The sequence below is a fragment of the Pseudophryne corroboree genome, chromosome 3 (genome assembly GCF_028390025.1).
Source record: "Pseudophryne corroboree isolate aPseCor3 chromosome 3, aPseCor3.hap2, whole genome shotgun sequence".
NCBI lineage: Eukaryota > Metazoa > Chordata > Amphibia > Anura > Myobatrachidae > Pseudophryne > Pseudophryne corroboree.
The window spans coordinates 621,022,395-621,038,048 of NC_086446.1; the positions used below are offsets into that span (position 1 = coordinate 621,022,395).

Consider the following 15,654-nt stretch of genomic DNA (forward strand, 5'->3'; position numbering starts at 1 on the left):
AGAGAGAGTATGCCAGCACACACCGCAGCGCTATATGACCCAGGAATCACACAGTAACTTAGTGTTAACCCAGTAGCTGCTGTATATTATGTTTTTGCGCCTAATTTATGTGCCCCCCCTCTCTTTTTACCCTCTTCTACCGTGAATCTGCAGGGGAGAGCCTGGGGAGCTTCCTCTCAGCGGAGCTGTGGAGAAAAAATGGCGCTGGTGAGTGCTGAGGAAGAAGCCCCTCCCCCTCAGCGGCATGCTTCTGTCCCGCGTTTATGTACAAAGTTATGGCGGGGGCTCATACATATATACAGTGCCCAACTGTATATATGTCCAACTTTTTCCAAGAGGTCCTAATTGCTGCCCAGGGCGCCACCCCCTACGCCCTACAGTGACCGGAGTATGTGGGTGTAGTGTGGGAGCAATGGCGCACAGCTGCAGTGCTGTGCGCTACCTCAGTGAAGACTGGAGTCTTCTGCCGCCAATTTCGAAGTCTTCTTGCTTCTTTCACCCGGCTTCTGTCTTCCGGCTATGCGAGGGGGGCGGCGGCGCGACTCCGGGATCGGACGACAAAGGGTGAGATCCTGTGTACGATCCCTCTGGAGCTAATGGTGTCCAGTAGCCTAAGAAGCAGGACCTATCTGCAGAGAGTAGGGCTGCTTCTCTCCCCTCAGTCCCACGATGCAGGGTGTCTGTTGCCAGCAGAGCTCCCTGAAAATAAAAAACCTAACAAAATACTTTCTTATTAGCAAGCTCAGGAGTGCTCACTGAACAGCACCCAGCTCGTCCGGGCACAGATTCAAACTGAGGTCTGGAGGAGGGGCATAGAGGGAGGAGCCAGTGCACACCAGGAACTAAATTCTTTCTTAGAGTGCCCAGTCTATTCCCCATGGTCCTTACGGAGTCCCCAGCATCCACTAGGACGTTAGAGAAATAACTTGTTTTGTCTAATACTGTAAAGTGTTTCAATTCAACTGTGTAAAATAGTAGGGTTACCTTAACTGCATTATCGCCAGACTGGCCATTATTACGTAGACAGTCAAGGCAGATGGCGATCTGTGGGTCGCTTCTGTGGTAGTCTCTGTTGTCATCATCATTTTCTTCTGCATCATCCTTAAATCTTTTATTACTTGGAAGCCCATCTATAAAACAAAAACACATATGAAGCTGCAACGACAGCCTTTTGTTTGGAAATTTCCCAACCCTTCAATGCTCAGTGTAAAATGGACTAACATTATGAACAGGTGGCAGGCCCGCTCTAAAACACCTGGGAATTAATTTACCTCCTCTTTTGTTAGTGAAATATTCTGAGGACATCATGGCTGCATTTTAACAGACAAAAGGGAAACAATGACATTGGGGGTATGCAATTAGGGACGTTTTTTCGACCAGTCGAAAAAACAGCACTTTTCGCCCGTTTTTACGTCGGATTTACAATCGACTTGTTCAATGCTTGTGCTGTTTTTCCGATTGGTCGAAAAATCTGGCACTGGTGAAAACCACGTGTATCGGCGATACATGTGTTTTGGCGAATTTGCGGGCGTTTTCACACGTTTTTGGTGCAATATTCGCCCATGCCAATTCGACAAAAAAAAAGAAAAGAAAGAAAATGGATTCACAAATGGATTTAAAAAAACGTGCGAAAATGCCCGCAGTTGAATACCCTGAGTAAAAAAAACAGCTCTCAACCTGAATGTGTGCTTTTATTGGTTTAATTGCCAAAAGTGCATTTATGTCAATAACTTCTTCTCTCAAACAGGCTTTTGCTTTAGATGATGCTATAAATTTAATTCAATCATATTAAAGTAATTTTTTCTCCCTTAAATGTTTATGATCATATTAAGCAACGATTTCTACAATTTAACGAAAACAAGATTCATACACTACTAAATATACATGCCAGTAACACAACCTCTACGCAAATAATATTAGTATTTTAATTAAAATATTTTTTTTTACTTTTTGCGCCAAAATATTATGTATGCTTATCTATTACATTAAAAGGAAGTTTGAATAATTTATGCTCATTAGCCAGGAGTGCTTCTCTATTCTGTTATATATTTACAGAAAGAGACTGAATTTATTGTCATGTTTTATCATTTTTCAACAGACTTGACTAGTATTACTTTTCAAATATACCTGTTCCAGCATTATCCACTACTGCTGCATGTTCTGCACTTCCCATAATTACCAGTTGTCAGCTGCATTCTACTACTAATTCAATTAGATCTATGCGTCAGTGGTCGCTGGTTTACATTGTTATACTATTTTGTGGAAAAACACTTGGAAGCATTAGTAGTATATTTTAATATCAAGTATAGCAAGTCACAGATGTCGAGATCAGAGTCCGATTATGGTATCAAAGGGGCTTAGGCATCACTGGCTTGGAGCCTCACTGCACCCAACACCCCACTGAAAAAAATATAATAATAACAAAACAAATTAACAGAGTAATCCAGACCCCTGAGAGCCTACTGTAGGGGAGGGCAAAACAGAACCCACACGCTGTCTGTGTTGCCAACAGATAGAAGCAGCCCTTGTGCAAATACTGCTTTTGGGGAGACCAAATTAATTTGCTGTGCGGCTCATCTTCCTCACCAAGCGTACTACATACACCTTCCCTCTCTTACAAGACCTTCACTGGCTTCCCTACCTCCTCAGAATCCATTTTAAGCTTCTCACATCCACTTACAAAGCCTTCATACACACCTTTCCCATTTACATATTTGACCTTATCTCCCTTTACTCTCCTGGCTGTTCTCTTCGCTCTGCTAATGCACGCTGCCTCCTTTGCCTACTGATTACCTCCTTCCACTCCAACCTCCAAGATTTTTCACGTGCTGCTCCCTTTCTGTGGAAATTTCTACCTCTCTTCCTCAGACTCTTCATCTCTCTACAAAACTTCAAACGGCTTCTCAAGACACACTTCTTCACCAAACCCAGACATCTCTCATCCTAAGCCTGTGTGGCCCACGCTCACTTTCCACCCCATCTGTGTGACCCCTGTCTGTGTGCCCCTCCCCTTTAGAATGTAAGCTTTAATGAGCAGGGTCATCTTCCCTCATGTGCTTTTCAGTCTCTTACTTAACCGTTTTTCTTTTCAGTACTCCCTTTGACGGCACTAAATCCCTGTTTTCTGATGTCCTGATACTCATTTCAGTGTCATCTGTTGACATAGATATGTTTTATTCACCCTGTACTTGTCCTATATTGTCTTGAATTGTAAGTCACTGTTTTCTTGTTTTATTTATGTACTCTGTAATTGGGCATTGCGGATCCCATGTGGCGCCATATAACTAAAGAATAATAATAAGATTTTACTTACCGATAAATCTATTTCTCGGAGTCCGTAGTGGATGCTGGGGTTCCTGAAAGGACCATGGGGAATAGCGGCTCCGCAGGAGACAGGGCACAAAAAGTAAAGCTTTTCCAGATCAGGTGGTGTGCACTGGCTCCTCCCCCTATGACCCTCCTCCAGACTCCAGTTAGGTACTGTGCCCGGACGAGCGTACACAATAAGGGAGGATTTTGAATCCCGGGTAAGACTCATACCAGCCACACCAATCACACCGTACAACTTGTGATCTAAACCCAGTTAACAGTATGATAACAGCGGAGCCTCTGAAATAATGGCTTCTTTCAACAATAACCCGAATTAGTTAACAATAACTATGTACAATTATTGCAGATAATCCGCACTTGGGATGGGCGCCCAGCATCCACTACGGACTCCGAGAAATAGATTTATCGGTAAGTAAAATCTTATTTTCTCTATCGTCCTAGTGGATGCTGGGGTTCCTGAAAGGACCATGGGGATTATACCAAAGCTCCCAAACGGGCGGGAGAGTGCGGATGACTCTGCAGCACCGAATGAGAGAACTCCAGGTCCTCCTTAGCCAGAGTATCAAATTTGTAAAATTTTACAAACGTGTTCTCCCCTGACCACGTAGCTGCTCGGCAGAGTTGTAATGCCGAGACCCCTCGGGCAGCCGCCCAAGATGAGCCCACCTTCCTTGTGGAGTGGGCCTTTACAGATTTAGGCTGTGGCAGGCCTGCCACAGAATGTGCAAGTTGGATTGTGCTACAGATCCAACGAGCAATCGTCTGCTTAGACGCAGGAGCACCCATCTTGTTGGGTGCATACAATATAAACAACGAGTCAGATTTTCTGACTCCAGCTGTCCTTGCAATATATATTTTTAATGCTCTGACAACGTCCAGTAACTTGGAGTCCTCCAAGTCACTTGTAGCCGCAGGCACTACAATAGGCTGGTTCAGATGAAATGCTGACACCACCTTAGGGAGAAAATGCGGACGAGTCCGCAGTTCTGCCCTGTCCGAATGGAAAATCAGATATGGGCTTTTGTAAGATAAAGCTGCCAGTTCTGACACTCTCCTGGCCGAAGCCAGGGCTAGAAGCATGGTCACTTTCCATGTGAGATATTTCAAATCCACCTTTTTTAGTGGTTCAAACCAATGAGATTTTAGAAAGTCCAAAACCACATTGAGATCCCACGGTGCCACTGGAGGCACCACAGGAGGCTGTATATGCAGCACTCCCTTAACAAAGGTCTGGACTTCAGGGACTGAAGCCAATTCTTTTTGAAAGAAAATCGACAGGGCCGAAATTTGAACCTTAATAGATCCCAATTTGAGACCCATAGACAATCCTGATTGCAGGAAATGTAGGAATCGACCCAGTTGAAATTCCTCCATCGGAGCACTCCGATCTTCGCACCACGCAACATATTTTCGCCAAATTCGGTGATAATGTTGCATGGTTACTTCCTTCCTTGCTTTAATCAAAGTAGGAATGACTTCTTCCGGCATGCCTTTTTCCTTTAGGATCCGGCGTTCAACCGCCATGCCGTCAAACGCAGCCGCGGTAAGTCTTGAAACAGACAGGGACCCTGCTGAAGCAAGTCCCTCCTTAGAGGTAGAGGCCACGGATCTTCCGTGATCATCTCTTGAAGTTCCGGGTACCAAGTCCTTCTTGGCCAATCCGGAACCACTAGTATCGTTCTTACGCCTCTTTGCCGTATAATTCTCAATACTTTTGGTATGAGAGGCAGAGGAGGAAACACATACACCGACTGGTACACCCAAGGCGTTACCAGCGCGTCCACAGCTATTGCCTGCGGATCTCTTGACCTGGCGCAATACCTGTCCAGTTTTTTGTTGAGGCGAGACGCCATCATGTCCACCATTGGTCTTTCCCAACGGGTTACCAGCATGTGGAAGACTTCTGGATGAAGTCCCCACTCTCCCGGGTGAAGATCGTGTCTGCTGAGGAAGTCTGCTTCCCAGTTGTCCACTCCCGGGATGAACACTGCTGACAGTGCTATCACATGATTCTCTGCCCAGCGAACAATCCTTGCAGCTTCTGCCATTGCACTCCTGCTTCTTGTGCCGCCCTGTCTGTTCACATGGGCGACTGCCGTGATGTTGTCCGACTGGATCAACACCGGTTTTCCTTGAAGCAGAGGTTCTGCCTGGCTTAGAGCATTGTATATTGCTCTTAGTTCCAGAATGTTTATGTGAAGAGACGTTTCCAGGCTCGTCCATACTCCCTGGAAGTTTCTTCCTTGTGTGACTGCTCCCCAGCCTCTCAGGCTGGCGTCCGTGGTCACCAGGATCCAATCCTGTATGCCGAATCTGCGGCCCTCCAATAGATGAGGACTCTGCAACCACCACAGAAGAGACACCCTTGTCCTTGGAGACAGGGTTATCCGTAGGTGCATCTGAAGATGCGACCCTGACCATTTGTCCAACAGATCCCTTTGGAAAATTCTTGCGTGGAATCTGCCGAATGGAATTGCTTCGTAAGAAGCCACCATTTTTCCCAGGACTCTTGTGCATTGATGTACAGACACCTTTCCTGGTTTTAGGAGGTTCCTGACAAGCTCGGATAACTCCTTGGCTTTTTCCTCCGGGAGAAAAACCTTTTTCTGAACCGTGTCCAGAATCATCCCTAGGAACAGCAGACGAGTTGTCGGCATTAACTGGGATTTTGGAATATTCAGAATCCACCCGTGCTGTTTTAGCACTTCTTGAGACAGTGCTAATCCCATGTCTAGCTGTTCTCTGGACCTTGCCCTTATTAGGAGATCGTCCAAGTATGGGATAATTAATATGCCTTTTCTTCGAAGAAGAATCATCATCTCGGCCATTACCTTTGTAAAGACCCGAGGTGCCGTGGACAATCCGAACGGCAGCGTCTGAAACTGATAGTGACAGTTTTGTACAACGAACCTGAGGTACCCCTGGTGTGAGGGGTAAATTGGAACGTGGAGATACGCATCCTTGATGTCCAAGGATACCATAAAGTCCCCCTCTTCCAGGTTCGCTATCACTGCTCTGAGTGACTCCATCTTGAACTTGAACTTCTTTATGTACAGGTTCAAGGACTTCAGATTTAGAATAGGCCTTACCGAGCCATCCGGCTTCGGTACCACAAAAAGAGTGGAATAATACCCCTTCCATTGTTGTAGAAGAGGTACCTTGACTATCACCTGCTGAGAGTACAGCTTGTGAATGGCTTCCAAAACCGTCTCCCTTTCGGAGGGGGACGTTGGTAAAGCAGACTTCAGGAAACGGCGAGGTGGATCTGTCTCTAATTCCAACCTGTACCCCTGAGATATTATCTGCAGGATCCAGGGATCTACTTGCGAGTGAGCCCACTGCGCGCTGTAATTTTTGAGACGACCCCCCACCGTCCCCGAGTCCGCTTGAGAAGCCCCAGCGTCATGCTGAGGCTTTTGTAGAAGCCGGGGAGGGCTTCTGTTCCTGGGAAGGAGCTGCCTGTTGCTGTCTCTTCCCTCGACCTCTGCCTCGTGGCAGATATGAATAGCCCTTTGCTCTCTTATTTTTAAAGGAACGAAAGGGCTGCGGTTGAAAGGTCGGTGCCTTTTTCTGTTGGGGAGTGACTTGAGGTAGAAAGGTGGATTTCCCGGCTGTAGCCGTGGCCACCAAATCTGATAGACCGACTCCAAATAACTCCTCCCCTTTATACTGCAAAACTTCCATATGCCGTTTTGAATCCGCATCGCCTGTCCACTGTCGCGTCCATAAAGCTCTTCTGGCCGAAATGGACATAGCACTTACCCGTGATGCCAGTGTGCAGATATCCCTCTGTGCATCACGCATATAAAGAAATGCATCCTTTATTTGTTCTAACGACAGTAAAATATTGTCCCTGTCCAGGGTATCAATATTTTCAATCAGGGACTCTGACCAAACTACCCCAGCACTGCACATCCAGGCAGTCGCTATAGCTGGTCGTAGTATAACACCTGCATGTGTGTATATACTTTTTTGGATATTTTCCATCCTCCTATCTGACGGATCTTTAAGTGCGGCCGTCTCAGGAGAGGGTAACGCCACTTGTTTAGATAAGCGTGTTAGCGCCTTGTCCACCCTAGGAGGTGTTTCCCAGCGCTCCCTAACCTCTGGCGGGAAAGGGTATAATGCCAATAATTTCTTTGAAATTATCAGCTTTTTATCAGGGGCAACCCACGCTTCATAACACACGTCATTTAATTCTTCTGATTCAGGAAAAACTATAGGTAGTTTTTTCACACCCCACATAATACCCTGTTTAGTGGTACCTGTAGTATCAGCTAAATGTAACGCCTCCTTCATTGCCAAAATCATATAACGTGTGGCCCTACTGGAAAATACGGTTGATTCGTCACCGTCACCACTGGAGTCAGTGCCTGTGTCTGGGTCTGTGTCGACCGACTGAGGCAAAGGGCGTTTCACAGCCCCTGACGGTGTTTGAGTCGCCTGGACAGGCACTAATTGATTGTCCGGCCGTCTCATGTCGTCAAACGACTGCTTTAGCGTGTTGACACTATCCCGTAGTTCCATAAATAAAGGCATCCATTCTGGTGTCGACTCCCTAGGGGGTGACATCCTCATATTTGGCAATTGCTCCGCCTCCACGCCAATATCGTCCTCATACATGTCGACACACACGTACCGACACACAGCAGACACACAGGGAATGCTCCTAACGAAGACAGGACCCACTAGCCCTTTGGGGAGACAGAGGGAGAGTTTGCCAGCACACACCAAAAGCGCTATATATATATCAGGGATAGCCTTATAATAAGTGCTCCCTTATAGCTGCTTTGTTATATCAAAATATCGCCATAAATTTGCCCCCCCTCTCTGTTTTACCCTGTTTCTGTAGTGCAGTGCAGGGGAGAGACTTGGGAGCCGTCCTGACCAGCGGAGCTGTGAGAGGAAATGGCGCCGTGTGCTGAGGAGATAGGCCCCGCCCCTTTTCTGGCGGGCTCGTCTCCCGCTATTTAGAGAAATCAGGCAGGGGTTAAATATCTCCATATAGCCTCTGGGGGCTATATGTGAGGTATTTTTAGCCTTTATATAGGTTACATTTGCCTCCCAGGGCGCCCCCCCCCAGCGCCCTGCACCCTCAGTGACCGCGTGTGAAGTGTGCTGAGAGGAAAATGGCGCACAGCTGCAGTGCTGTGCGCTACCTTTAGAAGACTGCAGGAGTCTTCAGCCGCCGATTCTGGACCTCTTCTGACTTCAGCATCTGCGAAGGGGGCCGGCGGCGCGGCTCCGGTGACCATCCAGGCTGTACCTGTGATCGTCCCTCTGGAGCTTGATGTCCAGTAGCCAAGAAGCCAATCCATCCTGCACGCAGGTGAGTTGACTCCTTCTCCCCTCAGTCCCTCGCTGCAGTGATCCTGTTGCCAGCAGGAATCACTGTAAAATAAAAAACCTAGCTAAACTTTTTCTAAGCAGCTCTTTAGGAGAGCCACCTAGATTGCACCCTTCTCGGCCGGGCACAAAAATCTAACTGGAGTCTGGAGGAGGGTCATAGGGGGAGGAGCCAGTGCACACCACCTGATCTGGAAAAGCTTTACTTTTTGTGCCCTGTCTCCTGCGGAGCCGCTATTCCCCATGGTCCTTTCAGGAACCCCAGCATCCACTAGGACGATAGAGAAAATAATTTTAGCTCCTAGCTATACTTCTTGTTGGGAGCTAAACACAGTTGAATTTGCGCCTTTCATAGTACGCAGACTAAAGCACACACAGAGGGAAAAGAGACCAGGAGATTGTGAGGTGCAAGGAAAGAGCGAAAAGATAGACCTTCAGCCAGAGAGGAGAGTGTAAGTAAGACAAGAGTTGGATAGGAGAAAGCGAGGAGGATAGCGGTGGAGAAGAATGATCAGTGCTGGCCAGTGGGATGGAGGGAATATTGGATAAACAGGAAATCTGAAGATAAGGTTGATATGGAGAAGAACAGATAAGTGCCAAGTGACAGAGTATTTTTCCCCTAACATGCCACAAGTTTTATATATATATCTATATATATGTGTGTGGAAAATGCATTAAATTAAATTACAAGTTTATTCATATTGGAAATCAATAATATTGTGTGGGTGCTCTTCAACTGTTTACTAAAACTTAAGTGAAAGGGGGACTGGGGGTTGTGGAATGACTTCTGAAGATGCCAACGCACTTTAGGGATGCTCCGTCTGTATTTGAAAGAATCCTCCCGCTGTCAAAGTTCTGTGACACCCTCCTATCTATTTTCACACCAGTAATCTTCCTGCCTCCTCAACTAACTGCAGAACCACCTTGGCTCCAGAATACCGCCACAAAGATCAATTATAGTACAGTATTATTATAGTACAGTGCCAATCGACCATTTGCTCCCAAACACTAGAAAACGAACAACACTATCATTCATACAAATTGGTTAAATCACGGATTTAACCAAATTGTCTAAACAACAAGTTTAGTCCATTTTCCAGTGTTTGGGAGCAAATGGTCGATTGTCATTTGCTCTCATCCATTACCAGATTTTTATTCCAACTTGCCAGATCTGAGGCCAGACCCCGCTAAAGGCCCGCAACCACAGTCCCGCCCCTTACAATGCAATGTGATGATGTTTGAGTCTCTGGGGAGAATAGTCATTTTGGCCCTGCCCCCTCGTCATAGATCCATTACTTTCTGCTTTACTCCTTCAGTGGGCGTGTGAACTATACACTCTGTCAAGTAGTCTAACAAAGGAGTCATTGGTGGCTCACTACAGATAACTGTTAAGGAATGAATGGGTTTAGAGGTAATGGAGGATTACCTAATTAAAGGTTGAAAGTTAGTGCTGGCAGTTCAAAGTTGGTGCCAGTACTAAACTCATAAACAAATTTGAATGCAACCAACTGTGGCACCAAATGAATCAAATATCTATAAAGTACTGGAACACTTACAAGCTACACCACATGTCTATTTATAAAATAATAACTGCAACACATACTTTAGTTGCAAAAATAATAACTTCATGCTTGTAAGCAGACTGTTTTCAAAGCTCTACATAATGCCAAAGTACTAAGGCCGCCTACTAAACAACTGCTATTTCCCTAAAAGAGAAACATTCTTCTGCTGACATTTTCAATATTTTACTTTTAAATAAGTAAATATTTCCAAAGTGACATAAATATAGTATTATTAGGCTGCAGAACACGAGCCTGCTTTATAAAATAGAAATAAAACAAGGAATCATATGTTGTGATTAATAAGCACAATGTAGCAGAAGGTAGGGTGGTGTCACACTGGGAAGCAGTTCGTCGGGATCCCAGCAGTCACAATGCCGACGCCGGAATCCCAACTAGCGGTGAAATGCCGCCACCGGAATACCAGTGCCACAGTATATTCTCCCTCTGTGGGTGTTCACGACACCCATAGAGGGAGAATAGAACCTGTCACGAGCGCAGCGAGCCACCATGTCTGCAAGGGACTTTCTAGTGATCGCCCCGCTGATGGCATTACGGCAGACGGGATCCTGCTATTGGGATTGTGACAGCCGGGATCCCATCCACCAGCATTTTATACTGATCCCGTCACACTAGCGCCTTGAAACTCTTGTGTGTTTCATCACTACATTCTGTATTTTTTATTGCAAGCATATGCGAGGGGACGAGTGTTCTCTTTTAGTTGAATGCTGGAAATTCGCTAGCACTGAAATAGCCCGTGTGACATCACCCCAAAATGATCTGCCATTATTTTCACACTCTAAAAACTCTAATACCGAAGTTTACTTTCAAGTACTTCTTATGTGTTCCCACAGTTGTATTTTTTTATGTACGCATAATACAGCTTTAAGTACTGGCTCAAAGCTCAACATAAATTCCAAAAAATGGACTTGTCTCTTTACACATGGATTAGTAGCTACTGTGGGAAACACATATCTATGACAAATAAAGACTATTTGTTGCAGTATATGTTAATATCCAAGCTAATCACATATCGGTCAGGAGTCTTCACCTATTTTCTGTTTATTCCTAAAGCTGGGCATACACTACACAAATATCTGGCAGATCATCTGCCAGATCGGGTTGGTTGGAATGAAAATCTGATAATAGATGAGAGCAAGTGACAATCGACCATTTGCTCCCAAACACCAGAAAATGGACTTAACTTGTCGTTCAGACAAATTGGTTAAATACGTGATTTAACCAATTTGTATAAACAACAGATTTTGTCGAAGCTATCTCCACTGCAGCTTCAGTGACTCAAAACAAATGTCATTTATCTTGTGCTTGATTTGTGGTAACATGAAGAAGTCGCAGGGGGCCAGGTCTGGACTGTACGTTGGACAACCAAGATACTAGATGTGTTCATGGGCCAAAAAATCAACCACTTTCCTGCTATTGTGGGCAGGTGCATTGTCATGATGTACAAGCTGTCAGGGCCGAGTGTTTTTGTGAATCCGTTAACCCTGGACCAACCAAAGGTGTAGGTGCTGGGGTATGATGAAAGCAGGGAGGATGAATAAAGTTCAGTTTCATATATTTATTAAAGGCAACAATTCCAGCAAGGAGTTAAATGACAATTATTATCACCATATATATATACTGACGTATTGCAATGAATGGTATAATGATAACCAGGAATAGTCTTAAAGATGCATTGAAGAAATGTTCATATAACGGAGTTTAAACAGGCTTGTGAATGAATGACATATTATCCAAATGAAGCAATGATTGGTGCCAAACTGTAAGGAATGTTAACTGGATATTGTAGACATAAATGAATAACTGAAGATTTGTTACCAATACTTTTAACGTCTGAACCGAAGAACTGTGTAGAGCTGTCTTTGAATGATGCAAAACTGAAAGGAATACTTGCAAGGTTTGAAGAGCTGCAGCAGACGACAATGGTGATGAATGGGTTAAGCTGAGAGCTGATTAAAAAAGCACCTGAGTTTAGTAGAATCTTCCAAAGGCTGTGTGATTGAAGCAGGCAGACAGGGTAACCTCTCACAAGACTCTGGAAATCCACTTGTTGCCACTGGGAGAGCGATTGACTGACAGCACAGCAGGGAGCTGGTGGATCTTTTGCAGTGAAGGCTGCAGGCAGACTTCTGGGAATGGAGGCAATATCTGGACCAATGGAATCACACAGAAATCCACGGAGAGAGCACAGAGCTAGGGTACAGAGTAGCTACAACAAAGCACTGGCCCAGAGTAACATAATCCCAGCCTACTTAAAGGCAGCACAAGCATGGGATTGGCTAACACTTACCCACAGGTGTTTCACAAGTGCACTCAGGTGCTCATTTGGTCTCCAACATGGCCGCCTCCTAAACTGCAGACACACAGTGGCGCCTTCGGCCATTCGGTCCCCGCACTCCTGGCTCCCAGAACCTGAATCACCTCTGCCGCTGACCAAGCCGCATCCCCACACGGTTGCACAGCACCGCAAGCAACCGTGCCGGCAACGGGTGGACCCCAGAACCCGCAGTGGTGAGTGATCGGTTCGTGACAGAAGTGCACCATGAGCATGAGTTCTTGGACGGCGTCTGGAAAAATGGCTTCCAGCACTTGTGGAAGGCATTGGTTGGTGTACCAGTGATGATGCACTTCTGCACGAGTGACACGGTAGCTACATAACCATACTTGGCCACAAAAATAGCCACCATCTGTTTGCCCACAGTGCGCTCACGTCAGAACTTCTGTAGCAGCGCACATCTAACTGGAGTCCACTGGGCTGACAGTTGTTTGGCCTCTGGGTCAAAACTGCAGATCCAGTATTCATCATCATCATACCCCAGACAGAGTTTGAGCGACTGCCATCAAACCTGGACAGCATACTGTGGCACCAAGGTTCCTTCTGCTCTAGAGGCAGCTGATGGGGCACCCAGTATGCAGAAACCTTGCGCAGGTCAAGCTTTTTGTGGAGTATCAAGTGGATGGTTCCTAAAGACATGCCTATCTCCTTCTCCAACTGGGCCATGGTCACCCTGGCATCTACTTCAGCTATTGCTACAAGGCAGCAAGATTGTCCTCGGGGAAGGCAGACACAGCTTGGCTGCAGCGCACCTCATCTTTCAGAGACCGTCTCCTGCACCGAAATTCTGCAAACCAATCAAACACAGTGGTACAGGTGCTTCCTCCCCAAAAGCAGCTTAAAGTCGGTCAAAACTCTCCTGTCGCAGACCACTCTTGTAGTCGTAGAAGATCATGGCTCTCCAGTGGCCTCTATTGAGCATCATAATGAGTTTGTAAAGAAAGTGAACATGCTGAATTCTTCAGTGTGCAGTGCTGCTTATACTATATATGGTTCTGTGCCTTGGCATTTCACAAGAACTTTAGTCAAAGATTACATTTCACAACCAGACTGTGTCTATTTTAATTATTACACACCCCTGCTGTATGAACTGCACATACAGAAACTTATTGCACACCCTTCGTATGTTCTCCTTAGATTCAGTTATGTGGTGAGGGACAGGGTTGTGTTTTGTTTGTCCACGTTTCATGACTGGCAGCCACCAGCTCTGGTTTTGTCCATCACATTGACCATAAATAATTTTATTTTGTCCTGGACTACCAACCCATGGCATCTCTGCAACCAGTTTGGGAACCACTGCTCTAGAAGAAACCAATGAGCATTTGGAGCGGAGTTTAATATAATTGCTTTTCTATTGTGTTTCACATTTGATTTATTATAAAGCCTCAGAAAATAATCAACAGCATATAAAAAAAAAAATGAAAAACTTGTCCAGGAAATGGTGGCTTCCTGAAGCTCCTATTTTATTACACTGTGTGGCGTTAAGAACAGATCATGTTAAGTGTTCATTTCAGGAAGTGGACGCTTCCTGATACAGTAAAATACAAACCAGTATCTCCTAACTTTAGTCATGCTGAAGACTATAACTTCCTTGCAATATTTCACATGTAAGCAACTTATAATCTAAAATAAGAGAAAAGAAAACAAAATGTAACTAATTTTTGGTCTCTGTTTTGAAGTTACAGATAGGTCCTATAATATGAAACCAGTAAAAGATAAACCATATAACACAAAGTAACTTCAATCAATTGTCACATGCATATTCTTCTTTGGATACCAAATTTTATAAAATATCTTAGTTGTTTATCCCCATTTATTTTTGTTACACAATCATGAGGAGGATTTTTTTTAGGAAAAATAAAGATTATGGTTAAACTTACCCTTGTTAACTATTTTTCTTCAGGAGTGTACCAAAGCTCCCAAACCGAGTGGGAGAGTGCTGAGGTTCCTGCAGAACTGATTGACCAAACTGAAGGTACTCAGAGGCCAAAGTATCAAACTTGTAGAACTTAGCAAATGTGTTCGAACCTGACCAAGTAGCTGCTCGGCAGAGCTGTGAAGCCGAGACACCCCGGGTAGCCGCCCAGGAAGAACCCACCAACCTAATAGAGTGGGCCTGTACAGATTTTGGACACGGCGAACCTGCCGTGGAATAAGCATGCTGGATACTAAGCCTGATCCAGCGTGCAACTGTCTGCTTTGAAGCAGGACAACCAATTTTATTGGGATCATAGAGAACAAACATTGTGTCAGATTTTCTGTGACGAGCTGTCCCCTTCACATAGATCTTCAAAGCCCTCACAACATCCAAGGACTTTGAAGTAGCAGTGGTGTCGGTAACCACCGGAACCACAATAGGTTGGTTGATATGAAACACAGACACCACCTCTGGAAGAAATTGCTGACGAGTTCTGAGTTCAGCCCTATTTTCATGAAGAATCAAATAGGGGCTTTTGTGAGACAATGCCCCCAGCTCTGACACACACCCTCACAGAATCCAAGGCCAACAGCGTGACGGCCTTCCACGTAAGAAACTCGACGTCAATGTCCTGTAAAGGCTCAAACCATTCCGACTGCAGGAACTGCAACATCACGTTGAGATCCCAAGGTGCTGTAGGAGGCACAAAGGGCGGTTGGATGTGCAGAACACCGTTCAAAAATGTCTGAACCTCAGGGAGAGAAGCCAATTGTTTCTGGAAGAAAATGGATAAGGCCGAAATCTGGACTTTTATTAAGTACAAACATAGGCCCACATCCACACCTGACTGCAGAAAAAGGAGAAAACATCCCAGTTGAAATTCCACTGCAGGAAATTTCCTGTACTCACACCAAGAGACGTATTTTTTCCAAATACGGTGGTAATGTTTAGACGTTACTCCCTTTCTGGCTTGGATCAGTGTTGGAATAACCCTATCCGGGATCCCTTTCCGGGCTAGAATTTGACGCTCAACCTCCATGCCGCAAAACGTAGCCGTGGTAAGTCTTGATAGACGAATGGCCCCTGTTGAAGAAGGTGATAGTGAAGAGGTAGAGGCCATGGGTTCTCTAGGAGTATCTCCAGTA

The 15,654-nt window shown here is 45.3% G+C and overlaps 1 protein-coding gene across 9 annotated transcripts in view; it reads right to left on the minus strand.

Annotated features, from left to right (window-relative positions):
- PCGF5 (polycomb group ring finger 5) overlaps window positions 1-15,654 on the minus strand; it is a 351,904-nt gene that overhangs the window by 53,928 nt on the left and 282,322 nt on the right. For all 9 annotated transcript variants that reach the window (XM_063961666.1, XM_063961667.1, XM_063961665.1 and 6 more), the window contains one exon: window positions 985-1,130. In XM_063961666.1, the coding sequence (XP_063817736.1) occupies window positions 985-1,130 (146 nt within the window). The remainder of the gene's footprint in view (window positions 1-984; window positions 1,131-15,654) is intronic.